This window comes from Somniosus microcephalus, chromosome 19, assembly GCF_052327205.1.
Source record: "Somniosus microcephalus isolate GS21.2 chromosome 19, FLI_Smic_1.0, whole genome shotgun sequence".
In the NCBI taxonomy this organism is placed as follows: domain Eukaryota; kingdom Metazoa; phylum Chordata; class Chondrichthyes; order Squaliformes; family Somniosidae; genus Somniosus; species Somniosus microcephalus.
In genome coordinates, this window is record NC_141005.1 from 69,184,639 (window position 1) to 69,211,707 (window position 27,069).

At 46.0% G+C, this 27,069-nt stretch overlaps 1 protein-coding gene across 5 annotated transcripts in view; it reads right to left on the reverse strand.

Annotated features, from left to right (window-relative positions):
• Window positions 1-2,618: 2,618 nt before the first annotated feature.
• rab36 (RAB36, member RAS oncogene family) overlaps window positions 2,619-27,069 on the reverse strand; it is a 153,794-nt gene continuing 129,343 nt past the window's right edge. For 4 of the 5 annotated variants that reach the window (XM_085962004.1, XM_085962006.1, XM_085962002.1 and 1 more), the window contains exons 10-11: window positions 21,132-21,251; window positions 2,619-6,352 (exon numbers count right to left, since the gene is read on the reverse strand). In XM_085962004.1, coding sequence (XP_085818130.1) covers window positions 6,288-6,352; window positions 21,132-21,251 — 185 coding nt within the window. In that variant the 3' untranslated portion in view covers window positions 2,619-6,287. The remainder of the gene's footprint in view (window positions 6,353-21,131; window positions 21,252-27,069) is intronic. The other variant, XM_085962007.1, reaches the window with a different exon arrangement.

A 27,069-nucleotide genomic window follows, 5' to 3' on the forward strand; every position in this document is an offset into this window, starting at 1 on the left:
TATAGGGCTTAACAGGGTAGATGCAGGGAGGATGTTTCCCCTGGCTGGGGAGTCTAGAACCAGGGGTCACAGACTCAGAATAAGGGGTCGGCCATTTAGGACTGAGATGAGGAGGAATTTCTTCACTCAGAGGGTGGTGAATCTTTGGAATTCTCTACCCCAGAGGGCTGTGGATGCTCAGTCGTTGAGTATATTCAAGACAAAGATCGATAGATTTTTGGATATTAAGGGAATCAAGGGATATGGGGATAGTGGAGATGAGGAAGATCAGCCATGGTCTTATTGAATGGCGGAGCAGGCTCGAAGGGCCAAATTAGCCTACTCCTGCTCCTAGGGACTGAGTGAGAGGACACATAGGTTCTCAGGCGCAGCACTTGAGTTCCTGGTGGAGGATGTCCAGAGGAGGAAGGATGTCCTGTTCCCACAGGGGGTAAGGAGGTCACCTCACTCTCCTGTCCCTCTGTCCCTCTCTCCTGCAGCAACTGGTGCTGCTCTGCTTGGCCGCTTGGCCTCATGTCCACCTCCCATTCCCCCGGCAGACCAAGGAGGATACCAAGGTGCCCATGACCAATCAGTCCCTATCTCCTAGTGACTCCTATAAGATGTCCAATAGGGTAGTGTAGCGCAGCACTTACTCTTTTTAGGTGAAGTCCTCAGAGAATTTCTGGAATAAATGTTGATGAATTCTTAATAAAGTGTCCCAGGAAGTCTCCCGATTTATTTCAAAATTCCTCTTCAAACCTCCAGCAGCAAGTGAACAGTGAAAGGTGATGTACCGTTAAGTCGAAATCCTCAGCAATGACTAGTTTACTCCCAATCAGCTGGTTGCTGTTAGCAGAGGGATTGTCAACCGAGATTTTATGCTCAAGTGCAAGCCACCAAAATGCCATGCAGCCTCTTTAATGAGCACTAGCAGGTGATTTAAGTAGCAATCAGCCCTTTAACGATCCTCCGGACAGCTGCTCCTCGTGTAAGCTACAACTCCTTTACCAAGATGGCGTCTTACGCTAAACATGGGCTAAACCGGCGTTTCAGCTTAAGACCACATCTTGGGCACCTCGGAGGCTCTTTAGCACCTGAAGTATCCGGGGAAAATCACCCCGTGTGTTTAAACGGGCAGCCACCTTAGACACAGGCCCACTTCAGCAGCAGAACTGTGCGTTACATGGTATAATTACACTTTGAGCAACACGATGGGAGATCTTTTGGTATGTTGTAAAAGCTAATGGATACCTGGGAACTGCTATGGAGTCAGCCACTATTTGATATTTTTAATGGAAATTTCAGTCAGTGGCAACATTATAATCTTATTGAGGTGTTCAAGTGATAGTTTGTAAACATCTCAATGAGGTTAAGAGAAAAAGACTTACATTTATATAGCACCTTTCACGACCTCAGGACGTCCCAACGTGCTTTACAGCCAATGAAGTACTTTTTGAAGAGCAGTCACTGTTGTAATGTAGGAAACGCGGCAGCCAATTTGTGTACAGCCAGCTCCCACAAACAGCACCGTGATAATGACCACATCATCTGTTTTTAGGTGTTTGAGGGATAAATATTAGCCAGGGAGACCTCCCCTGCTCTTCTTTGAAATAGTGCCATGGGAACTTTTACGTCCACCTGAAAGTGGTTTAACGTCTCCACTGAAATGCGGCACCTCTGGCAGAGCAGCACTCCCTCAGTACTGTACTGGATTGTCAACCGAGATTTTATGCTCAAGTCCATAGACTCAAGTTACTGCCTTATTATTGTCAAGCAACGTTCCCCTAAGCTGCGCAGCCATGCAGCTCTCTGCTGGTCCTGTGCAGGCTGGGACCAGCTTTTCCCATGTTAAAAACTGTGAATAGGCCGCGTTGCACACCCAAAAAAAAGAGGGGGAAGATTGCTCTGAATGTTTCTATGATGCCTTGTCCATCAGGGGTATCACTGATCAGGTACAAATGTCTGCCTGCAAGCAAGAAATTCCTATCACTTTGCAAACAAGATTCGGGCCCCGATTTTAACTCTGGATGGGTGGGTGCCGGGGAATACACTGCAGCAGAAAACTCCCGAGCCTCATAAACTGCCCGTAAATGGGCGGGAAGTGGCTGCCAGCCTCTGGCAAATCGGTGCACCTTGGCCACCTACCAGCTTTTGGGTAAGTGTGGGGAAGGGAGTTCCGGGGCGGGGGTGGGGGGGATGGGGGAGGCCTAAACTTTCCTTGTGGAGCCCTGAGGAGCACTCCTGCTCCTCATGGCCCCACAAAGAAAAGTGTGAAACTTATCTTTTGTGTCCCTCTTCCTGGCAGGACATGTCCTGACTGGCCTTCACCTGGACACAGCAGATTCCTCACACAGGCCTGAGATAAAATTGCAGTCAGGGTCTGATGATGTCATGGGAGAAATTAACTGCATATTTAAAGAAGGACCCCGCTGGCTTTGGGTGGGCCACTTAGCTACCCGTCCAAAAGCCTGAGTGAAAACACGGTCAGCTGGATCTGGGCGGCTTTCCGGAGGGTAAGTAACCCAGTTCCCACCAAATGGGTGGCGTTAAAATCACCCCCTTCGACTTTAAAAAAATCCTTGTTGTTTAGACATCAAATTCAACAGGTAGTGTGGAAATAACTCAATCAGAAAGGGTACCAGCAATGTTGAATTTAATTCTGTTTCCTTTCTAGTATAGCAGATGCAACCTAGGGCTAAATTAAAAGAAATACATAATTTACATAAGCCAAACTGTATATAGCAACAAATTCATAACTCAGCAAAATAAACATAGTTCCAGTTACACGAGAATCACAGGGTGAAAATGCACAAATCCAGCAGTTGAATGATCACTGATCACGTTTCGAGACAGTTACACTTTGTGGTACACAACTTGCGGCAGCAATTCAGGTTACTTCGTTAAGGAAATACTCATTTAAAAAAAGGCACCTTCTTGATTTCTGGTGAAGGAGATGAGGCAGAAAACCTATGTATCATTTTTGTCACGATGCTGCGACATGCAAGTGAAGCTGTGACACTTTCATAACTCGAAGGCGCAAGTCTGGTATGATAAAACACAAACCTTTCAAGAGAGACAAATACTTGTGTATGAAGTGTGAAGTGGGCGTGAACATTTGTAATCCCAGGTTACTTCACAAGGCAGTGGGCTGGGAATGACATAACACCACTGAGTTTCCAATTCATTGTGCAACTGAAACATTATTTTTTTAACAGGCATTATATAAATGTATAGCAGGTCTGTGACACTAATACGTCTGTTCAAACGGTATTTGTCAATTTAATACGATTGGTCTCTATTAACAATCAACGGTGGAGCCATTCCTCCACTTCCATGGCACTTCAGTAAATGTTTAACACACACTTGCAGAACTGCACTGGAAGTGTCCTGAAATGATAAGATCATGCCCACTTTCTGCCATTCTATTTTTTATGTATTGTTCACACATAAAACCTGAAATGAGAGAAACTGATATGAACAACAATTCGGTTTTAAAAGGGTGCAAGATAAATTGAAAGCATACTCTTATATTTCTTTTATACCGTGTATGTAGCTTAATACAAACTATTAAATGACATTCCATGGCAGTTTGACATCTTTGACATCAAGGCCACATCCTCATAGTGCCCTAAGGAAGATTAATTGCTTTCAGTGTTTCCACACAATCCCAAGCAACTTAAATATTTTAAAGCCAATTTTCTCCTCTCCTCTCCAAAAGGCACCGACCCTTGTTGGGTTTTGATACCAGTGCCACTCGTTGCTTTCTGGCACTTCGGCCAAGTTGCTATTCCTCATGAGTGAGCCTGATGAGTGAGTGCCGGTGGGCTAGCCGACCATGGTGGGTGGGGACTCGCACCTGAACTCGATCCGCCAGCACGTGCGTTTTCCCAGCCTGTTCACTGGTTAGTAATTCGGAGCATGGTTCATTTTCCCTTCCTTACCTAAAATACTGAGGCCAATGATAATGCCCAACTGCTGACATCAGCTAACTCAGCACAGACTGGGATCCAGTCTGTATAGCTTAATGCAGCACCAGGTGGTACTGGGAGTGTCCAACCTTCAACCCTAGGGCCACGTACAGCCACTAAGCCCTGGCAATCCAGCCCTTGAAGACCAGCCGACTCAATGCTATTTGAGTTTATATTTCTTGCACACTGGTTGGTCCTGATTGAATTTTGTGGATCTGGGGGTTTGGAAAAAGCCTTTTTTTTCAGCACTGTTGCCACATTGGTGGATATATCCTGAATTAGAACACCGAGATCTGTTAGCATCAGCAACTTGAGAGATATACAGATTAATAGGACCATGGATACACACCCTGTGGCCTGTGAGGCTCCATGGTGTGTATCCATGGAGACAAAAGCGTGGACACTGTGCTCGGTTATGAGGAAGTTTAACTTTCAAACATTTAGGTTTATTACCTTGGGTATAAACACAACTCAACCGTGAAAGAGCCGTACTTGCCATGTTGTCTTCACCTCAAGAGCGGACCCACTGATCCCTTTGTATCTCTTCATTACACCCAACAACTTCAAAGCATTGCTGAAAATGTGCATGACTCACAGTAGATTGGAACATTAAAGGTGTTTTTACACTACACAAAGTGTGAACGTAAATGTGGTTTCAGCTACTTGTTTGGTTTGAGTAGAAAAGTAAGTTTTCAGGCGTGTTAGGTACAATTTTACAATATGAACTGAGTTAATGAGCTGTACTGGGGGGAGGTTGTGGTTGTGAGGAGGGAGCCTCCTAATATCATGGAATCATAGGAATTTCAGCAAAGAAGGAGGCCATTTGGCCCTTGTGTTGTTACTAGCCCCACTCCACTGCTACCTACTCTAACTCCATTTCCCTGCACATTCCCTCTGCTCTATACACCATGTAGGTCTACAATCCAACAAAGTGGGCAGAGAGAATTCATTTCCCTTTACAGAAAATCTGTTACCTTTTAATTTAGCATCAATCAAATCAGAGATGAATGACAGAAGACATTGGTAGCTATAGGGTGAGAGAGTATTGGATGATGAACTGGGGGACCAGTAGTTCAAACCCAGTCTCAAATCACATTGTTACTCAGGTTTCCCCTTGGAGAGATTGGCAGTCTCAGTGGCGACATTTAGAGGAGGAAGAGCCCGATGGAGGGAATGAGTTGAACAAGCCTATGGCTGTTGTCCGATCCGCCTGACCAAGCAGCATGACATTAAAGTGTGCGGGAGGAATAACACAGCTATATTCTAGATGCAACAGTACGTGAGTAAATCAAAGCAGCATTCATGCCTCAGGTTTATTCCTAGCCGTGGGTTCTACGCTTTTATGATACGTTTTCAACATATATTTTTCTGCCTATACATTGCAGAATAGCGTTCCATGCTTCCAACAATGCCACTCTTAATCCAGCTACTAGGCACAAGAGCAATTCAAGGCTACCCCGCCCACCCAGATTTCTCCCTCCCTCCTTGTGTGGAAGTACCTGGGATCCACTTAGCAGTTCTCCTGGATGCAACAGTCAAGATTAGGATTCACCAATGAAGGGAAAATGCCATAAACCTGTGACTTGGTTGACAGTCAGAGACATCGCCCGCTAACATGCTGCATTCTCCTGCTGATTCTAAACTCCAAGCATATTTAGTACACAAAGCAGGAAATTCCTAGAAGACTCATTACATTTGACAGACAACAGAAACTCCATGCCAGCACTGGGCGTTAGGATTAGGATTGTTCGATAATTATTGTCCCATTAAGGGGCCTTCACCTCAGGTTGCCAATGTTCACTTGTCTTCATACCAAAAAATGTTAGTGACCCCTCCCCGTCCTCATTTTTGGATCTTGACCATTAAAATAATCTTGTCAATGATTAAAAACAGTACGTTTACAAAGATTACACACAAAGAGCTCAAGAACCTAAAGTTATTTAGCAAAATCATTGCTGTTTCACAAAAGGGAAATTTCAATAAATTTATTTATTGCAGACATTAGGTCACACTGAAGTGACCTTTGACACGAGTGGTATTAGTAACTAAATAATCCTTATTCCAAATTAATAAATAACTGATTATCAGTGGCATTTGTCTCAAATAGGTTTGCCTTATACATCTTTATAAAATAGCTACATTTCCTCCTTTACCCTCAGATTTTTCTATTTCTATAAATCACAGGTAATGCGTGCCCAGAATCATCGGAACCCAACCTGACATCAGACTGCAGTCCATGTATTGTTTAAATCCACAACCTCTTTGCGTTTGCCAACACCACGGTGCACGAATCACATGGGAGACTAGTCAATGTTACAACAGGCTGGACACTGAATTTCAACAGCAGCCAGTGGTGGAGTTCATCCTGTTTCCCGAGTCCTCGGCTGTAGTTCTATCCATGCCTGTGTTTGAGGGGGAAAAAGACTTTTGTAAATTTACAAGGGATATTTCATGTTATTTTCTCTTTAATGTAAACTTAGGAGTCATTATTGTATTTTTTCTCCTCTTTAGATTCACCGTCTCACTCTACACCATGTACTGCTGAGGTGGCCAGCTGTGGTACTCCAGGCCTCTGAAATGCTTCTTATGAACTGTCCTCTCAGGGCTGAGTTAAGAAACAGCAGAGAGGATTTGCTTTTTCATTAGTTTCCGCCCCCCCATCCCCTTCCTACATTTGGTTGGTTTCGAAGAAGAAAAGAGCCTAGTCCGGAACTTGTGCCTTATTGGCAGTGAAGGCTGCAAACCCGAGCCCTGCCACTTCATGGCAGCGTCTGCCACTACACCACAATTGTTGGTGAAATCCGGTAACCCAAAGAATATCTGCAGATTAATAGCTGAACTCGATTACCTGCCCAACCACAAGTAAAATGAAAGGTCCAACAGAAAGCCGCACCAGATTATTGAGCCTGTGCAGAAGAAGAATTTGAAAAGTCTGCTCAAGCTTATGGTTAAAGGAAGTCATTCCAGATTCCTACCATAAAATGTGGGCCTTGAAATTACACTGTGTGAATATTAATGTACATACACACGCTAATATTAATGTACATACACAGGCTAGTATTAATGTACATACACACGCTAATATTAATGTACATACACAGGCTAATATTAATGTACATACACAGGCTAGTATTAATGTACATACACACGCTAATATTAATGTACATACACAGGCTAATATTAATGGACATACACAGGCTAGTATTAATGTACATACACACGCTAATATTAATGTACATACACAGGCTAATATTAATGTACATACACATGCTAATATTAATGTACATACACAGGCTAATATTAATGTACATACACACGCTAGTATTAATGTACATACACACGCTATTAATGTACATACACAGGCTAATATTAATGTACATACACACACTAATATTAATGTACATACACACGCTAGTATTAATGTACATACACACGCTAATATTAATGTACATACACACACTAGTATTAATGTACATACACACACTAGTATTAATGTACATACACACGTTAGTATTAATGTACATACACACGCTATTAATGTACATACACAGGCTAGTATTAATGTACATACACAGGCTAATATTAATGTACATACACACGCTAATATTAATGTACATACACACGCTAGTATTAATGTACATACACACGCTAATATTAATGTACATACACAGGCTAGTATTAATGTACATACACACGCTAGTATTAATGTACATACACAGGCTAATATTAATGTACATACACACGCTAGTATTAATGTACATACACAGGCTAATATTAATGTACATACACACGCTAGTATTAATGTACATACACACGTTAATATTAATGTACATACACACGCTAGTATTAATGTACATACACATGCTAATATTAATGTACATACACAGGCTATTAATGTACATACACACGCTAGTATTAATGTACATACACACGCTAGTATTAATGTACATACACACGTTAATACTAATGTACATACACAGGCTAGTATTAATGTACATACACAGGCTAATATTAATGTACATACACACGCTAATATTAATGTACATACACACGCTAGTATTAATGTACATACACACGCTAATATTAATGTACATACACAGGCTAGTATTAATGTACATACACAGGCTAATATTAATGTACATACACACGCTAGTATTAATGTACATACACAGGCTAATATTAATGTACATACACACGCTAGTATTAATGTACATACACAGGCTAATATTAATGTACATACACACGCTAGTATTAATGTACATACACACGTTAATATTAATGTACATACACACGCTAGTATTAATGTACATACACATGCTAATATTAATGTACATACACAGGCTATTAATGTACATACACACGCTAGTATTAATGTACATACACACGCTAGTATTAATGTACATACACACGTTAATACTAATGTACATACACACGCTAGTATTAATGTACATACACATGCTAATATTAATGTACATACACAGGCTAGTATTAAGGTACATACACACACTAGTATTAATGTACATACACAGGCTAGTATTAATGTACATACACACACTAGTATTAATGTACATACACAGGCTAATATTAATGTACATACACACGCTAGTATTAATGTACATACACATGCTAATATTAATGTACATACACATGCTAATATTAATGTACATACACGCTAGTATTAATGTACATACACATGCTAGTTTTAATGTACATACACAGGCTAGTATTAATGTACATACACACACTAGTATTAATGTACATACACAGGCTAATATTAATGTACATACACACGCTAGTATTAATGTACATACACATGCTAATATTAATGTACATACACGCTAGTATTAATGTACATACACAGGCTAGTATTAATGTACATACACATGCTAGTATTAATGTACATACACACACTAATATTAATGTACATACACGCTAGTATTAATGTACATGCACAGGCTAATATTAATGTACATACACATGCTAATATTAATGTACATGCACAGGCTAGTATTAATGTACATACACAGGCTAGTATTAAAGTACATACACACGCTAATATTAATGTACATACACACGCTAGTATTAATGTACATACACAGGCTAATATTCACACAGTGCAATCTGAAGGCCCTGGCGTTTTGTATAAATGCGCTTCTATTTTCCAGCTTGAAAGACGGCAACAAGAAGCAGTGCCCAAGACCCACCCGCTGGTCATAAATTCCTGCAGGAACGACTGACTGATTTTCCCGGGCTGTGTGATTCCGTGTTTGGTACTCCAGGTTTCCTGTCGTAACTATGGCAGGAATCCGGCAGGACCCCCAGAGGAACAGAACAAACAGCTGAAAATGGCCAAAGATACAACAGGAGACCAGGAGAAGCACCACGGAATCGCAATGACCAGGTTTTATGGTATCAGCTCATAGGTCAAGTAAACTGAGTCGCTCTCAATGGCGCTGGCATCAGTGTGTTTACAGATTCAATGGCCATCCACCCCACTGCCCTCCACTTCATCTCCACTGAATATTCTTAATTGCCCATTAGAGACTGCACCAAAGAGGCCAATCTGATTGGCACCAACGTCCATTGGACAAGTTTTTCCATTCATTTGAAACAAGCTTCACCGGTGACTCCCTCCCATTGGAACTTGGATTCCTTTTGAAAATGGGCCACCTGGAAAGTGGCCTTGCATTGTTTCTAGGTACACGACACCCGCATAATACGGACCTTTCAGAGTTAAATATGTTGATTATCATGAAGTCTCTGCTATTCTTACCTTATAATCCAACATGAAAAAATATGGAACCAACATCAAGCATCCTTTACAACAAAGCCAGTGTCCACACTACAAGGAGGTTGGGGATTAGTCATCTAGATACCTCCCAAAGAGCCAAGCTGACATCCAAGAAGCCAATTATTAGGAGCGGCACTGAAATTTCCAATCTCACTAACACCAGTGATTCCAAAAGAGGTCTTCACTGCTCCACATCGTTCCAATACCAAATGAATACATGCAGGGCTGTATCAGGGAACGTGTATGCAAATTATTAACGTTTTGCTTTTGTTGTGTCCGTGTATAATAAGACACAGACTGCAGGAGAACGGTACAACAGGTGTTTACTAAACGTGGCACACACTGGAACTGATCTGTACAGATTACTACTCAGTGCTATATACAGGTGTGGTCACTGCCGGTACTGCAGTATACATGAGCTGTAAAAGATAGTTCCCCCCTTAAAGGTATATAAATTACAATTCCTCCCCGTTTAGATTAACAGTACCATAACACTCATTTAACAATTAAATATCAAACTAATTACAATTAACACTTTTAACATGCAACATTAGCTGAAAATAGTCTATTTATATATTCAGTCTTTGGGGAGGCTTCCTGATCCTTTCTGGATAGCGCCTTTCCCCGAGTGTCTTGCTCTTGGTGCGGAGGCGATTCTGGCCCCCTGTCGTCGGTTGGTTCATCAGCTTCCGATGCTACTGTTTCTGGGGTAGATGCGACCTGTACATCGGGTTCATCACCAGGTACGTATGGGCGAGGCATGGGGTTGAATTGTTCCTGTGACTCTAGGATCTGGTCAGCATGGCGTCTCACGATGCTCTCCCCAACGTCCACTGTGTACATTAGTGGGCCCTGCCGTGTGCATATCGTTCCTGGCTGCCATTTTTCTGTTTGGTAGTCGCGGGCCAAGACTGGTTGCCCTACATTGAAGCTCCTTGTTGGCTTCTCATGGATGTGCTGGAATTGCTTACTCTCAACATCTCTTCGTACGTTTGGTCTGAGCAAAGCCAGGCGAGATCTTAACCTTCGGTTAAAGAACATCATGGCTGGGGCCTGGTTGGTGACTGCATGTGTCGCATTCTGGTAGGCGAACAGGAAATTGTCCACATTGTGCTGCAGCGGAATGTTGTCATTGTACATAGCCTTTATTGCCTTCTTAAAGGTTTGTGCGAACCTCTCAGCCAATCCATTTGTGGCTGGATGATACGGGGCGGATGTGTAATGCCTTACCCCATTCTTTTTCAAGAACCTCCGGAACTCTTCGGACACAAACTGTGGTCCGTTGTCGGAGCAAATCTGTTCTGGCAAGCCATTCCTGGCAAAAATGGTCCGTAGGACTGCAATAGTTTTCTCCGTGGTGGTGGAGGACATTTTGATGACCTCAAGCCATCGAGTACGCATCCACGGCTATTAAAAACATTGAGTCCATGAATGGACCAGCAAAATCAATATGCACCCGTTGCCATGGAGATGAGGGCCACTCCCATGGGTGTAGAGGGGCCTGTGGTGGTGCATTTTGGACTTTCTGGCATCCTGAGCAGCTCTTGGTCAGGTCCTCGATTTGTTTATCGATTCCCGGCCACCACACATAAGCCCTGGCGAGGCTTTTCATTTTTACCCCTCCCAGATGACCCTCATGAAGCTCATTGAGCACTCTATCCCTTAACTTGGGTGGAATTACCACTCGGGATCCACACATCAAGGTCCCCCGGCACACTGACAGCTGTTCTCTCCTTGTCGAGAATGCTGGCAACAGTGAGTCGCCATGTGCTGGCCATCCCTTCACCGTCAAATCATATACCCGAGACAGTGTCGGGTCATTTCGGGTTTCCTTTTCGATACAAGCGTTAGTTACCGGTAGGTATTCAACTATAGTCGAATGGAATATTTCGACAGGATCCACTGCTGGTGCTTCCTCCGCAGTAGGCAGTGGCAGGCGTGATAGCCCATCAGCATTTCCATGCTGTTTCGTGCCCTTATATTCAATCTCATAGTAGTGCGCCCCTAGAAAAAGTGACCATCTTTGTAGTCGTTGCACAGTCATCACCGGAACGCCCTTCTTCGGATTAAAAATGGAGACAAGATGTTGGTGATCAGTCAGCAAGGTGAATTTCTGCCCGTGCAGATAGTGATTGAACTTTTTTACTCCCCACACTAGGCTGAGAGCCTCCCTTTCAATCTGGGCGTAGTTACGCTCTGCTGAGGTTAGTGATCGTGACGCAAAGGCTATTGGCCTCTCTGAGCCGTCCGAGAATTTGTGCGACAGCACCGCTCCAATGCCATAGGGTGACGCATCACATGCCAACCGAATTGGTAATGCTGGGTTGTAATGGGCCAATACCTCTTTCGATGTGATTAGTGTTTTGCTCTTCTGGAAAGCTCGTCTACATTCGTCACTCCACTTCCATGGCACCCCAGTTTGCAGTAGGGTGTTCAGTGGGTGTAGTATTGTAGACAAATTTGGCAAGAACTTATGGTAGTAGTTTACCAGCCTGAGGAACGACCTCAGTTGTGACACATTTTCCGGTGCTGGAGCCTTGACTACTGCCTCAATCTTCTCTGGGGACTTATGTAACCCCTCTTTATCGATAACTTGGCCACAATACGAGATCTGTTTTCTAAAAAACTCACATTTGGGGCGGTTAGCTCGGGGCCCATATTCCTGAAATCTAGTGAGCACCTGCTCCAGGTTGGCAAGGTGATCACTGTCATTTTCGCCCGTGACCAGGATGTCGTCCAAATAACACTGGGTCCCTGGGATCCCTTGCAGGACTTGTTCCATTGCCCTCTGCCAAATAGCCGGAGCTGATGCTACCCCGAATACCAGCTGGTTGTATTGGTAGAGTCCTTTATGGGTGTTGATTGTGAGGTATTTTTTTTGATGCTTCTTCTACCTCTATTTGCAGATACGCCTGGGCCAGATCAATCTTAGTGAAGCGTTTCCCTCCAGATAGCGAGGCGAAAATATCTTCAATCCGCAGAAGTGGATATTGTACGGTGTGAAGGACCGGGTTCACTGTTACCTTAAAGTCCCCACAGATGCAAACCTTCCTTGGTTCCCCAGGCGTGCTGCTCAACGACTTTTTCATCACCGGGACGATGGGTGTAGCCCACTCGCTCCAGTCTACCTTGGACAGTACACCTGAACGTTCCAGACTCTCCAGCTCTGCTTCGACGGCTGGGCGGATCGCATAAGGTACTGGTCTGGCCTTAAAAAATGTTGGGCTTGCGTTTTCTTCAATTTTAATCGTCGTTGTCATGCCTTTTACTGTTCCGTGTCCTTGCTGGAACACTTCTTTCGCGTCAGTTAGGATCTTTGACAGTCATCCAGGTGTGACGTCGTCATCCTTTTTGTCAGCCACAGTCAGTGCCTGTATGGAATGCCAATCCAGTTGTATTTTCTGGATCCATTCACGTCCCAGTAATGGTGGTCCTCCATCTTGCAATATATACAGGTCTAGTTTTGGTGTTTCCTTACCGTTATATATAACGGTCACCCTTATTTTTCCTTTGGGGTAGACTTTTTGCCCCGTGTACGTCTTCAAAATAATTTTTGTGTCTCTCAAGGGTATGTGTGAGAATAGCCGTTCATAGTCCCGTCGGTTTATGACTGTTAGGGCTGATCCTGTGTCCAATTCCATCTTTACCTGGACTCCTGCTAACTTGAGAGTGACCCAAATGGTTCGGTGATCCTCCGTTGTGATCACATTATGTAGTTGCAGACAACTCAGTTCCCTGCTTTTGGAGTCATTATCACTCTTTTGTTCATCTGAACTATTCTCCGTCATCTTATGTACCTTCTTGTACTTTCCTTTGGTAGGTTTCTTATTGCTTGTTTTCTTTCCCGACCTGCAGACTCGTGCTATGTGTCCTACTTTTCCACACTGTCTGCACACTTTGTCTTTGAACCAGCAATCATTCTGGTCGTGTGTTGTTCTGCCGCAGCGATAGCACTTCTCTGTTCCATATGACATTTCGTTTGTGCCATATTCTTGCGGTCTCTGTTGTGCCTCTGCAGCGCCCCGTGCTGCTGCTTCATAGGATACCGCAATGCTGAAAGCCTTTTCCAGCGTAAGGTCCTTTTCAGATAAAAGCCGTTTCTGGGTTCCTTCACTTTGAAGCCCACAAACAAACTTGTCCCTTAAGGTATCTGCCAGTCCCGCTCCAAACTGGCAGTGTTTCGATAGTTTGCGCAGTTCTGTTAAATAATCAGCATTGCTTTCATCCTTATGCTTGTTCCATTTGTGAAACTTGAATCTTTCTGCTATCAGCAGCGGTGTGGGGTTTAAATGTTCCTGTAGTATCGTTACTATGTCTTCAAAACTCTTTTCCATTGGCTTCGTTGGGGTTACTAGATTTCGTAATAAACCATACGTCTTTGCACCCATTAAATTTAACAATACCGACGCTTTCTTGTCATCTGACACCTCATTTGCCTTGCAGTATACCTCTATTCGTTCGACATGTGTAGTCCAATCTTCGACTTCATTGTCAAATACGGTGATACTGCCACTCTTCGGCATATTGGGTGTGGTTTAAAATGGCGTCTCCCAATGACTTAAAATGGCGTCTCCCGCGCTTTCCTTCCTCCCCCACTGCTGCCAACGCCGCTCCCGGCGGTTCTCGTGGCAATGGCGGCGCCCTGTAGGTTTCGCGTGCTTCTCCTGCGCTGCTGCCAACGCCGCTCTCGGTGGTCCTCGTGGCAATGGCGGCGCCTCGCGGGTTTCTGTGCGTCTCTCTCTCCCTTTCTCCGACGCTGTTCGGCCCCTGAACACCGGCTGCGCCCTGTGCGCTCTGCCCTCTCTCTCTCTCCCCCGTCGACGCTGCTCGGCCCTTTGCTGTGCCGCTCGGTCGGGCTCTAGCCCGCCACTGTCCGGGAAGGGTCTGCGCACTACCTGTTGCCAGCCCGTTTCGCTGGACCACCTCGACTGGAAAGCCAAGCCTGGCTCTCGACAGCCTCCCCCGCAATTCTCGAGTCTCTGCTGGATGACTGGGCGGTTGCCCGTGGTCGACGCCCGAGTCTCTGGCCTTGACCTCCAATCCACTGATCTCCAGGAATGAATCCCCGGGAGGTGATGCAGAGTTGCAGGTAGGTTCGAACTTGCCTTGTCGCCAATGTTGTGTCCGTGTATAATAAGAACAGACTGCAGGAGAACGGTACAACAGGTGTTTACTAAACGTGGCTCACACTGGAACTGATCTGTACAGATTACTACTCAGTGCTATATACAGGTGTGGTCACTGCCGGTACTGCAGTATACATGAGCTGTAAAAGATAGTTCCCCCCTTAAAGGTATATACATTACAACTTTCCTGAAATTAAACCTATGCAAGCTGTAGAATTTCCCATCTCTTCCAGACATTGTAATATCTGTAAATAACACTGTTCACTTGCTGTTCAGAGTGCCTCAGTAAGGCTGTCAGCTGTGGTAAAGCACAGGGCGGATATATACAGTAATCACTCCACTGTACAAACGCTTGTCAAAAGCTTAATCATGTAATAGAACTCAAAGAAATACCGTTCAACGACCATTAAAGACAGGTGATTATTGACAATAGAAAGATATTTTATGAATTCTTATAGCTAACCATCAAAAAAGGCCACACAATCAGAATGACAATGCATTTTGGAATGAAAGCAATATTAAAGGTATACTTGCTCTCAGTGTAGTAACTGGAGTGATATATTAGACACCTTCCATAGATTAAATGATTAGCAATTCAGAACAGTTCTGTTATGTTGAAGACACCATTATGTGTGCTTTAAACTGGCTCGCTGTTTTAACAACAGAATTGCATATCAGGTCTGCCATATTTTGCGACCCCTACGGGTGCGTACGAGGTGTGTACGTGCCTGTAGGGGCGCGCAAGTGCCGGGTTTAGTCATGCGAAGCGCATGCGCGAAAACCCGGAACTTGCGATCTGCAAGAATCCTCGACAGATCCTCCGCAACCCCGGGAGACGGGCCTCTGCGAGTGGAGAGTTGCGCTTTTTGCACAACTTCCATCTGCTGAATGCTCGTGAAATTCTTATGCCTGGTAAAAGCAGACACAAGGCCTGCTTTTACCAGCATAAGAGTTTAAAAAAATATAAAAATAAAATGTTATCATTCATTAAAAACCCTGTCCAATAAGATAAGTTTATTTTTCGCCCCGTTAAAACATCTAGGCCTAGAAATTCAGTATCGCCACATTTGGGGCGCTACAGCCGGGCGTTCGCCAAATTTAGCGGCGGGTGCAACTTAGCGCCACCTTCGCCAAAATTGAGTTGCATCGCCCCAAGAGGTTGCTGCTGCGCTAAAGCAGGCAGTGCACGACTATCATAAGGCACTAAGCCGGCGAGCCAAGGCGCTACCACCAAGGGCGGGTGCAGCGCAGGTGCGGCGAGTTATTGATTGAAGGCAGACACGCTGGCGCCGGTCAGCTCTTAAAGGGGGAGGGTCGATTTGGATTGCACCCACGCCCTGCACACTGCAGCCCTGAATCTAGGCCTAAACAGAGCTGCTTCAAGAACGCTACGCCCACAAATATGGAGAAGGCCAGGGAGTGAGCGCAGCACTTCAGCGAGGGTGCCCTGAAGCTTCTGGTTGGCGCAGGCGACCTGTCCTCTTCCCTGGCAGTGGCAGGAGGCCGCTGCCCAGTGAGTACAGAAAAGCCTGGAGGGAGGTGGCGAACAGAGTGACCTCCAACAGCTTGGTCCCTAGGACCCTAACGCAATGCAGAAAAAAGTTCAACGACCTCACTCGGGTTGTCAGGGTGAGTACCCTTTCCAGTATCCTCTTCATCCCTGCATGGGCACCTCACTTTACGGCCAAAGGGTCCTGAAAGCCCCAATGCCCAGCCCTCATCCAACAGCTATGGGACTCTCATGAAAATCATATGCACATTCAGCACTTTACACACTGTCAGGGCTATTCGACCATGGGAGACAGTGCAGGCAAGATGAGGGCTTGACACTGTCAGGGCTATTCGACCATGGGAGACAGTACAGGTAAGATCAGGGCTTGACACTGTCAGGGCTATTCCACCATGGGAGACAATGCAGGCAAGATCAGGGCTTGACACTGTCAGGGCTATTCCACCATGGGAGACAGTGCAGGCAAGATCAGGGCTTGACACTGTACTCAGAGGCCGTCATTTCTCTTGCAGGGCAAGCTGGCCCACAATCGGAGGCAGCAGCGATGGACCGGGGGAGGCCGTCCTGACCTTAAAGACCTGAGCGACCTGGAGCAGCGAGTGGAGCAGATAATGGGAGGCCAGCTGATTGGCCCCGTTGCCACTGGAGATGCTGGCCCCGTTCTGAACAGCAATGGTAAGGTCATCACCTTTTTGACCTCTCTCTTTCCACTTGTGCCTCACACCAGCATCCTTTGCCACTCTCGAACCAATGCAGTGCATTGCAGCACTCATGCCTCCCTCGCTGCCGCCCTGTCCTCACTCTAAAGCAACTCCTGTGCCTCCCTGCTTTCAGATGATGAATCGTCAGGTGAGGAGGCAGGCCCTCAAGCTGGCACTGCGACTGATTCGGAATTCGAGGAGGAGGAAGAGGAAGCCGGCCCATCAGTGCCACCCTCAGCCGAGGCAGCCCATGGCCATGATGGGGACACGTCTTCCCTGGAGGGGAGCAGGGGGGAAGGGTCTGATGACGGTGAAGCTCCGGGGCCCAGTGGGCTGCAGCAACGCGGGAGGGGTGGGGAAGCTCGGCGGCCTTCTCCCCAGAGGGTGAGTGCGGCCTCCAGTCCTGCTACAGTGAGCGCAGAGGAGGTGCAGCTCCTTGGTGAAATGGGCGTCCAGGCTGAGCGCAGGCACATTGAGCTCATGGCTGCAGTGGCAAGGAAGCCTGACTCCATAGAGTCACTGGCAAGGAGTGTTCAGGAATTCGGGGCAGCACAGGCCAGGAGTCTGCAGGACTTCGGGGCAGCACAGGCCAGGAGTCTGCAGGACTTCAGGGCAGCACAGGCCAGGAGTCTGCAGGACTTTGGGGCAGCAGAGGCGGCTTCCAGCCAAGTGCTTAGTCGTGCCATCAATCACTGGCTGGTCTGATGCAGACACAGATCAGGGCCACACGGGCACTAACTGCTGCCACCCTCGCTGGATCGGCCAGGAATCGCCGGGGCTCTCGCCGCGCCGCAACAGTCCAGCAGTCTGTGCTTCAGCAGATTGCTGCACATGCTTCAGTGCTGGCCCGTGCGAGTGCCAGTGTATCGGCTGACCAGGGAGTGCCTGTGCTCTGTCAGGTTGGCAGCACCAACACTGTTACTCCTCCACTGCAGCTGCCACCACCTGTAGGACAGGCTGCTGCCGCCCAAGCAGAGTTGGAGCAGTCAGCAGCCGGGCCCTCCAGGCCCAGAGCTGGTCCAGGCCGTCCCCCAAGGGCATCTGCCGACTCACCATCTGACCCTCAGCAGCCTTCCCCCAGCCTTGCTGCAGTCACTTAGGTCCCATTGAGGAGGAGCTGCAGGGCGGGAAGGGGCAAATCGCGCAAGCGAGGCGGATCACCCTCGCAGACGAAAAAGTAGAAGGTGTGGCAAAATGTTTTTTTTTATATGAAGGCCGACAATGTTGTGTTTGTTTTTTATATGAAGGCCGAGAATGTTGTGTTTGTTTTTTATATGAAGGCCAACAATGTTGTGTTTGTTTTTAATATGAAGGCCGAGAATGTTGTGTTTGTTTTTTATATGAAGGCCGACAATGTTGTGTTTGTTTTTTATATGAAGGCCGAGGATCATGGTCATTTTTGTTTAACTGTTTTTTTCATTTTCTCCAGGTTGTGCGAGCCAGTTATGTGTCTGACTGTTTTTTGGGGGGTTTCTCTGTATTTGTTTGTCATGCGGAAAGGGCACAGAGTTTGTAAAATAAAAAATTGTCTTTATTCAGATTGTCCATGTTTGCACTTTGAACTATTTGTTGCCTTGACCGGCTGAGGGTTTGCGGAGCGGCTCCATTCATGTTCTTTCAATGTCACAAGCCATTCCCTGAGAGGGGGCCTAGAACCGACTTGCAATAATCTGCCAACGGACAGCCCTTGCACTTTGTGCCTCCCTCCCGTCTTGGTGCTCTTCCTCCTCCTCCTCCTCCTCCTCTGGTGGTCAGTAGCTGAGTCCTGAGGATAGCCAGGTTGTGCAGCATGCAGCACACTACAACGAAATGGGAGACTCGCTCAGGCGAGTACTGAAGGGCTCCCCCGGAATGGTCCAGACAGCGGAACTGTTGCTTGAGCACACTGATTGTGTGCTCAATGATGTTCCTGGTCACTTGATGGCTGTCATTGTATCGTTCTTCAGCAGGGGTGCTGGGCGCATGGAGCGGGGTCATCATCCAGGTGCATAAAGGATAGCCCTTGTCCCCGACAAGTCAGCCTCCTGGGTGAGCCGGGGCTTCGAAAATGTCTGCCACAGAAGTCTGGCGCAGGATGAAGGCATCGTGGCTGCTGCCTGGAAAGCGGGCATTGACAGCTAGTATGAGCTGCCTGTGGTCACACACCAACTGGACGTTGAGCGAATGGTATCCCTTCCGGTTGCGGTAATACTCGGCATTCTGTAGAGGTGCCCGCAAAGCCACATGCGTGCAGTCAATGGCGCCCTGGACCATGGGGAAGCCCGCTATTCTTGCAAATCCCATCGCACGCTCTTGCTGCTTGTCCGGGGTCATGGGGAAGGAGATGTACTGACGTCTCCTTCTGAAGAGGGCATTCGTCACCTGGCAGATGCAGCAATGTACCGCGAACTGGGAGATATTGGCAATGTCCCCAGTAGCGGATTGGAAGGAGCCGGTGGCATAGAAGTTGAGAGCCACTGTCACCTTCACTGCCACCGACAGAGACGTCCTGCTCCTCAGCTGTGGCTGCAGATCTCTCTGAAGCAGGTGGCAGATCTCAGTGACCACCTCCCTTCTGAATCGCAGCCTCCTAACACACTGCTCCTCAGACATGTTGAGATATGAGTACTGCTGGCGGTAGACCCTGGGTGGGTAAGGCCTCCTGTGCCGACGCTTGTTGGCCCTTCTCCGTCTGGCCATGACTGGCACTCTCTCTCGGCCTCTCTGAGCCCCTTGAATGCAATGCAGAAACCCAACGTTTCCACCCACTGCAGCCCCCATTATATGTGGCGACTCAAGGCTATGGCACTGAAAGTTAAATCCAAGTGCAAAGCTCTGGCCTGAAGCCAGAAGTACCTGTGCGAGCACTGAGTCAAAGTAGAAAGCTCTCTCCCTTTATCTCTCTCCAAATCTCTCTCTCTCACACAGTAGGAGTGGAACAAAATGGCTGCCACAAAGAATGCAGGAAGAGTCCCCTTTAAATAGCGCCCCCCGCGCCCCACAGCGACTGGGAACCGTTCCACTCAACCAGTCGCTGGGGGCGCCAGGCGCACAGAAGGGGGGCGCCACTGAAGTTCCGGTTCGGGGCACACCAAGGGCGCTGCACCATCAAATGACGTCAGGATCTGCGCGCGCAGCTGAGCAGGCGCTGCGGTTTTGCGCCGCCGCTAAATCTTGACTGAAGTTCGCGAGAGGCGCAGATCACGCCGCGCCCAGGCGCTAGCCGCTTCGCGCCCCACTTCTCCTCCTCCTAAGGTGCTAGCGGCTGGCACTAACAACTGAATTTCTAGGCCCTACTTTTTTTTTCAAAAAAATATTTAATTAAATGGCATTTTAATTAATTTTAAATATGTAGTTAAAAAAAAATTATTTCATGTGTTGATGTATTTTTTAAGTGATCCCCATTCATATTTCTCACAGTTCCGTACATACGGAACTCCCATAAGTATGAATGGGGAATTCCCTTCTTTCATTGGTTGGACCGGCCCACATGATCCCAGGGGCGCTTGCGAACCGCCTGCGCCCCAGGAATACCAGGGTCTCTGCCCGCGCGGACCCGGAGAGGTCTAGGATCGCAAGCCGCCATTCTTCCCGGGCCACCCCAGGTACATTCGTAGACTTTTTACAGGCTGGAGGCGTCCGCCCGCGGGAAGTCTCCGATTACAAATGTTGGGCCACAGTCTCCCTCCTGCCACGGCCAAGATCAGGAAGCAGGCTGTTTCCCAGAGAAAAGGAGTGGGGAGGTGGGGAGTGGGGCGGCGGGGGAGATGAAATTCTGTGTTTATTTTGTGTGTGTGTTTTGTTTTATATAACACTGGTGACTGGCAGCAGGAGGACAAAGCTGTCTACCCATTCGCTGAACTAGGAACTGTGTATGGCGCCCAAAAAGGAGGGAAGAGGAAAATAAGTGTATATTTTTAAGTGAGGCAGTGACAGACGAGAATCCTTATCCTGGACCGATTTCCCTTCCCAGCTAATGATCACAACTTTCAATTAGTGTGACATTAGAAACAGAAGCCCCGAGAACACATTTGTTGTGCAACATCGCCCTTCACCCCTTCAATGAACACTTACGGATGGTGCTGCCCTCACCGATCTTCGCAGAGGGAAAGTCACTTTTTTCCAACTCTTTCAGCACAGATGCTTCAAATGCCAGGGCTGCCACTCTGAAGAAGAATTCCCTCACGTTTTCACCTGTGGGCAGAATGCACTGCAACTTTCATTCCAGTAAAATCTTCTCACAATTTCATCTTAACCTCTTCCCTGCCTGGTTCAGCTTGCGACGATTCTCTTGTGTTTACTTGCCTTGCAAGGCTGATTTTGTCAGCCACAGTAGTTTATAAATTACAATACAATTCCAGGCATCTCATATACTTGTAAGTTCACAAGCTGCAAATGCAGATTAAGCTATTAATATTGGCCCAGAACTTCGGGTCTCCACGGGTGAGTACGCACGGGGTACTCACCCGTAAGCCCAATGGAAGTGCCGGTTTCCTGCATGTGCTGCGCATGCGCGGGAAACCGGCACTTCCGTTCCCCTGAAAGAAGGGGTTCAGAGTTCGACCGCGTGCGCAGGAGAGGCTGCGCGTGCGCATCGAACTTACGTTTTTTTTGCAGGATTTCCCGGGAGGGTAAGTCTCCAGAAGTTAGACATGTAAAAAGCAGTCACAAGGCCTGCTTTTTACAAGGTAAGTGGTGAATTAATTAAAAAACATTTTTTCCACAGGTTTATTATTTTTAAATACTTTAAAGAAAGGTAAGTTTATTTTTAGCCCCGTTAGAAAATAAAATTATTTTTTTCAAAAATTTAAATTATTGTTTAAAATAGTTATTTCATGTAATTTATAGTTTATTTAAAAAATGTGATTTAAAAAAAAAAAATTATTTGAAGATTTAGTGATGTTTTGGGGCTTGTAGTATTTATAAGTTTGACAGCACTTCCTGTCAAAGTTATGAATGAAGCATTCCCTGCTCCGATTGGCTCTCCATGGCCCACGTGATCCCAGAGGACGCATCGAACTAACTGCGCCCCTGGGATACGCAAGCACTGCGCGCCGGCAGTTGGAGGAGGCCCAGGATCGGAATTCCACAGGGGCCCACAGCTCAACGGCCAGCGCACAAGGTAAGTGCAGGTCGGGGGCTTACACCCACGGGAAGCCCCCGACCCGAATTTCTGGGCCATTGTATATTTACTAGTTCATGACAAAAACACAGGTTAATTCCATCTTAAACATAATGTACTACTACTACTAAATTGCCGTCCGTTAGCACAGAAGTGGCGACGTGGCCGAATGAATTCACTCCATTGTTGTCGGCTGTGAACTAGCCCGGCCGCTTCAGTCATCTGTATCGCTTTCTGTGGCAAGTTACTCTTGACATTGTCTATCCAGCGGTTCCTTGGTCTTCCTCAGCTTCTTGCTCTGTGTACCTCTGTGTACAGGGCCAAGAAAGGTATTCCAGCTGTTTCCATTCTTGAAACGTGCCGAACAATCGCAGTGGCCTTTCTTGGATCTTCTGTATCAGTGTTGTTTCCTGTCCAAGCCATGTTCATAGAATCATAGAATGATGCAGCACAGAAGGAGGTCATTCAGCCCATTGTGCCTGTGCCGGTTCCTTGGAAGAGCTGTCCAATTAGCCCCACTCCCCTGCTCTTTCCCCATAGTCCTGCAAAGTTTTCCTTTTCAAGTATTTATCCAATTCCCTTTTGAAAGTTACTATTGAATCCGCTTCCACCGCCCTTTCAGGCTGTGCATTCTGGATCATAACGGGTATGGTAGCATAGTGGTTATGTTACTGGACTATTAATCCAGAGGTCTGGATTAATGATCTGGAGATATGAGTTTGAATCCCACCACAGGCAGATGGGGAATTTAAAATCAATTAAATAAATCTGGAATTTAAAAACTAGTATCATGAAACTATGTCAGAAAAACCCATCTGGTTCACTAATGTCCTTTAGGGAAGGAAATTTGCTGTCCTTACCTGGTCTGGCCTATATGTGACTCCAGACCCACAGCAATGTGGTTGACTCTTAGCTGCCCTCTGCAGTTCAAGAAGGCAGCTCACCACCACCTTCTCAAGGGCAGTTAGGGATGGGCAATAACTTCCAGCAATGCCCACATCCCATGAATAAATAAAAAATAACTCACTGTGTAAAAATAATTCTCCTCATCTCCCCTCTGGTTCTTTTGCCAATTACCTTAAATCTGTGCCCTCTGGTTACCGAACCTCCTGCCAGTGAAAAAATTCTCATTTACTCTATCAAAACCATTTATAATTCTGAACACCTCTATTAAATCTCTCCTTAACTATCTCTGCTCTAAGGAGAACAACCCAGCTTCTCCAGTCCCTCCACATAGCTGAAGTCCCTCCACCCTGGTATCAATCTAGTGAATCTCTTCTGCACCCTCTCCATGGCCGTGACACCCTTCCTAAAGTGCGGTGCCCAGAATTGAACACAATACTCCAGCTGAGGCCTAACCAGTGTTTTATAAAGGTTCAGCACAACTTCCTTGCTTTTGTACTCTATTTATAAAGCCCAGGATGCCATATGCTTTTTCAACAGCCTTATTATATCAACCTTTGCACCCTGGATACTCCCAGTATTCCTCTTAACCAACTCATCTCTGCTGTTAGTATTGCTTGCTCGTTAACTTTTCCCATGTTCCAGCAGTCAGATCCGTATTATAATATGGGGATAACCATTGCTTCATAAACTCTTTCCTTCATCTTCACCAAAATATCTCTGCCATTCCACATCCTGCTTAAACTTCCAGAAGCAGCAGCAGCCAGTCCAATCCTTCTTTGGATGTCTTTTTCACAGCTCCCATTCTCTGACACTAACCCACCAAGATACTAAACTTTTCCACCTGTTCAACTGCATCCCCTCCAACTGTAAAGTGTGCATCTTCCTGATGCTTCCCAAATGGCATGACCTTTGTCTTCTTTGTGTTAATGTGCAATCCAAATGTTCTGCTCTTCGGGTCATCGAGTTATACAGCACAGAAAGAGGCCCTTCAGCCCATCGTGTCCGGTGCACCTTATCAGTTGGTCTTTACGAATCTGTATTAGATGTTGCTATAAGGTTAAAGTCATCAGCAAATCTGAGATTGTTTAAAATCTTGCCACATAAGCAGAATCCTCCAATATCATCTTTTAGTGCAAGATTTATTACTGTTTCCAGCACTAGATTAAATAAATCAGGCAACAGTGTGCATCCTTGGCCCACCCCAACTGTTGATTTAAACCATTCTGTTAGTTTCCTATCCACACTAACAGTGCTTGCGGACTTGTTATAGATGTTTTCTGTCAGTTTGACAAGTTTCTTAGGAATACCATACATCCGCAAGACATGCCATATCCCTTCTTGTCACACACTGTCAAAGATAATGTACTCAAACTTAAATATGCCAGTGGAGAAATTAAACTTATAAACAGGAATAGTCAAAGTCACTGCTATCTGCGCCACATCTTTACAAAGGAACGAACACTTTCTATGCAATTCTTACACTAATTTAAAACACATTTCACTGGTGACTTTCACAGCCTTGAACCTAGATTTCTTTTGAACAAGAACATGCTGAGAACTATATAAGTGTTGGGGGCACAGACAGATCTTTTATTGATTCCATGGACAACATGTTGTAATAGTGCATCAAGATCACAAACCCAGGGTGGATTGTGAACTTGGTGTTGATGCTTTGAGTGATATTCAGGAAAATATTAGTCTTTTGGAAATGTATACCATGGGTATCCCACAACACAAACTTAACATGAGCCAACTTGGAACCAAATTCAAGCCTTTTAAAGGGAGGCAATGATATGAAGATGAGGTCCTTAAAGTGGGCACCACCTCTCTCAGGACACAATATAAAAGCTGCCATTTATAGCGGCCTAGCAATGCTTCTAACAATCATGGGTTAGTAGATAAAGTATAACATGTACCATTCCTACAAACTAAATACTCTCGAGTTGTGCGAGGAGTTTGAGGAGCACAAACGTGACACGATGCAGTCTATGTACAGTAGCACTCAGAGTTCCGGGTGAAGCCAGAGCACTCCATTTTGTGTGGGCAATGTTGGCATGAGGGGGCAACGTTATTGCAAAGCTCTCTTGGCCGGCCGCCCACCTTCCACCCTCCGTAAACTTCAGCTCATCTGAAACTCGGCTGCCCATAATCCTAACCCGCACCAAGTCCCGTTCACCCATCACTCCTGTGCTCGCTGACCTACCTGGGTTCCCAGTCCGGCAACACCTCAAATATAAAATTCTCACCCTCGTGTTCAAATCCCTCCATGGCCTCACTCCTCCCTATCTTTGTAAACTCCTCCAGCCCTACAACCCTCCGAGATCTCTGCGTTTCTCCAATTCTGCCTTATTGCGCAGCCCTGATTTCCATCGAGCCACAATTGGCAGCCATGCCTTCAGCTGCCTCGGCCCTAAGTTCTGCAATTCCCTCCCTATACCTCTCCACCTCTCTCTCCTCCTTTAAGATACTCCTTAAAACTAACCTTATTGATCAAGCTTTTGATCACCTGCCCTAGTATCTCCTTAAGTGGCTCGGTGTCCAATTTTGTTTGAGAATACTCCTGTGAAATACCTTGGGACGTTTTACTATGTTAAAGGTGCTATATAAATACAAGTTCTTGTTATTCATTGCACGTTAGATATAACAAAGCAGCAGGATAATGTATAGGGGAAAGCCTGGATTTAGATATAGTGCTGACACTGTTCTGGGAGTGCTTTCTAAATACATTATACTACTGGAAACCTCTGATGAGTAAACATGGACAGTTAATACAGACACACACACGAGCACCTGCAAGCGGAGGTAGTTCAAAAAGGCAAGGCGCAATTTTTTTTCTTTGAACAACAAACCGCATAACCAGCAAAACAGGGTCTCGACTCCCAACACATAGAAATAATGAGACAAAATAAAATGTAATGGAGAAGCTGGGCACACCCACAGCAGTGGCAGAATGACAGAGCGATACTGGCAGGAATCCAGCATCAGCCCAGGCTGAGCCATTCCAACACGTTCACTGAATGACTTGAAAAGCACATGGCTTATAATACGCCAGGGAGGAAAATATTCAGTGGCAGAATGCTCCGCTGGGGAGCAAATCACCTAATTACTGAGAACTGGTCATGCAATTTGTGGATTAATTTAATTTCAAAATGGGCACATTACATTTTGTGTCGATTGGGCTTGTACTCGCTGGAGTTTAGAAGATTGAGAGGGGATCTCACTGAAACCTATAAAATTCTGGCAGGTCTGGACAGACTAGATGCAGGAAGGATGTTTCTGATGGCCGGGGAGTCCAGAACCAGGGGTCATAGTCTAAGGATAAGGGGTAAGCCATTTAGGACTGAAATGAGGAGGAATTTCTTCACCCAGAGAGTGGTGAACCTGTGGAATTCTCTACCACAGAGGGTGGTGGAGGCCAGTTCATTAAATATATTCAAGAAAGAGTTGGATATATTTCGAGGTTAAAGGGATCAAGGGATATGGGGAGAAGGCAGGGACAGGGTACTGAAATTGGATGATCAGCCACGATCTCATTGAATGGCGGAGCAGGCTCGAGGGGCCGAATGGTCGACTCCTGCTCCTATCTTCTATGAATCTATGAATTTCCACCCTGATGTCTGCTCAAATTGCTCTCTGTAAATATGTATTTGTTTCCTTGAAAAATGTTTATGCAGGCAAAATGCCAGCGGATATTTTCTTCTGGCCGCTTATGTGTGTAAAAATAAAGTCAGATGTATAAAGTATTTACTGGATGAACGCTGTCCTTGAGATTATAAATCAGGAGAGGCTGGCATTTTATAATGTGGGGAAGGTGGGACTGAACCTCTACATTCGGGAAGGGGTGAGGAAGATCTTTGGGGTTCAGGACAATGGAATGGGAGAAGTGGGGTGGTGGCAGGGTGGAGGGGAGGAATGGTCTGCTATATATCCACTCCCCCACCCCACCTGGGTGGCTATGGTCCAAGACACCAGCCTGTCCAGGGT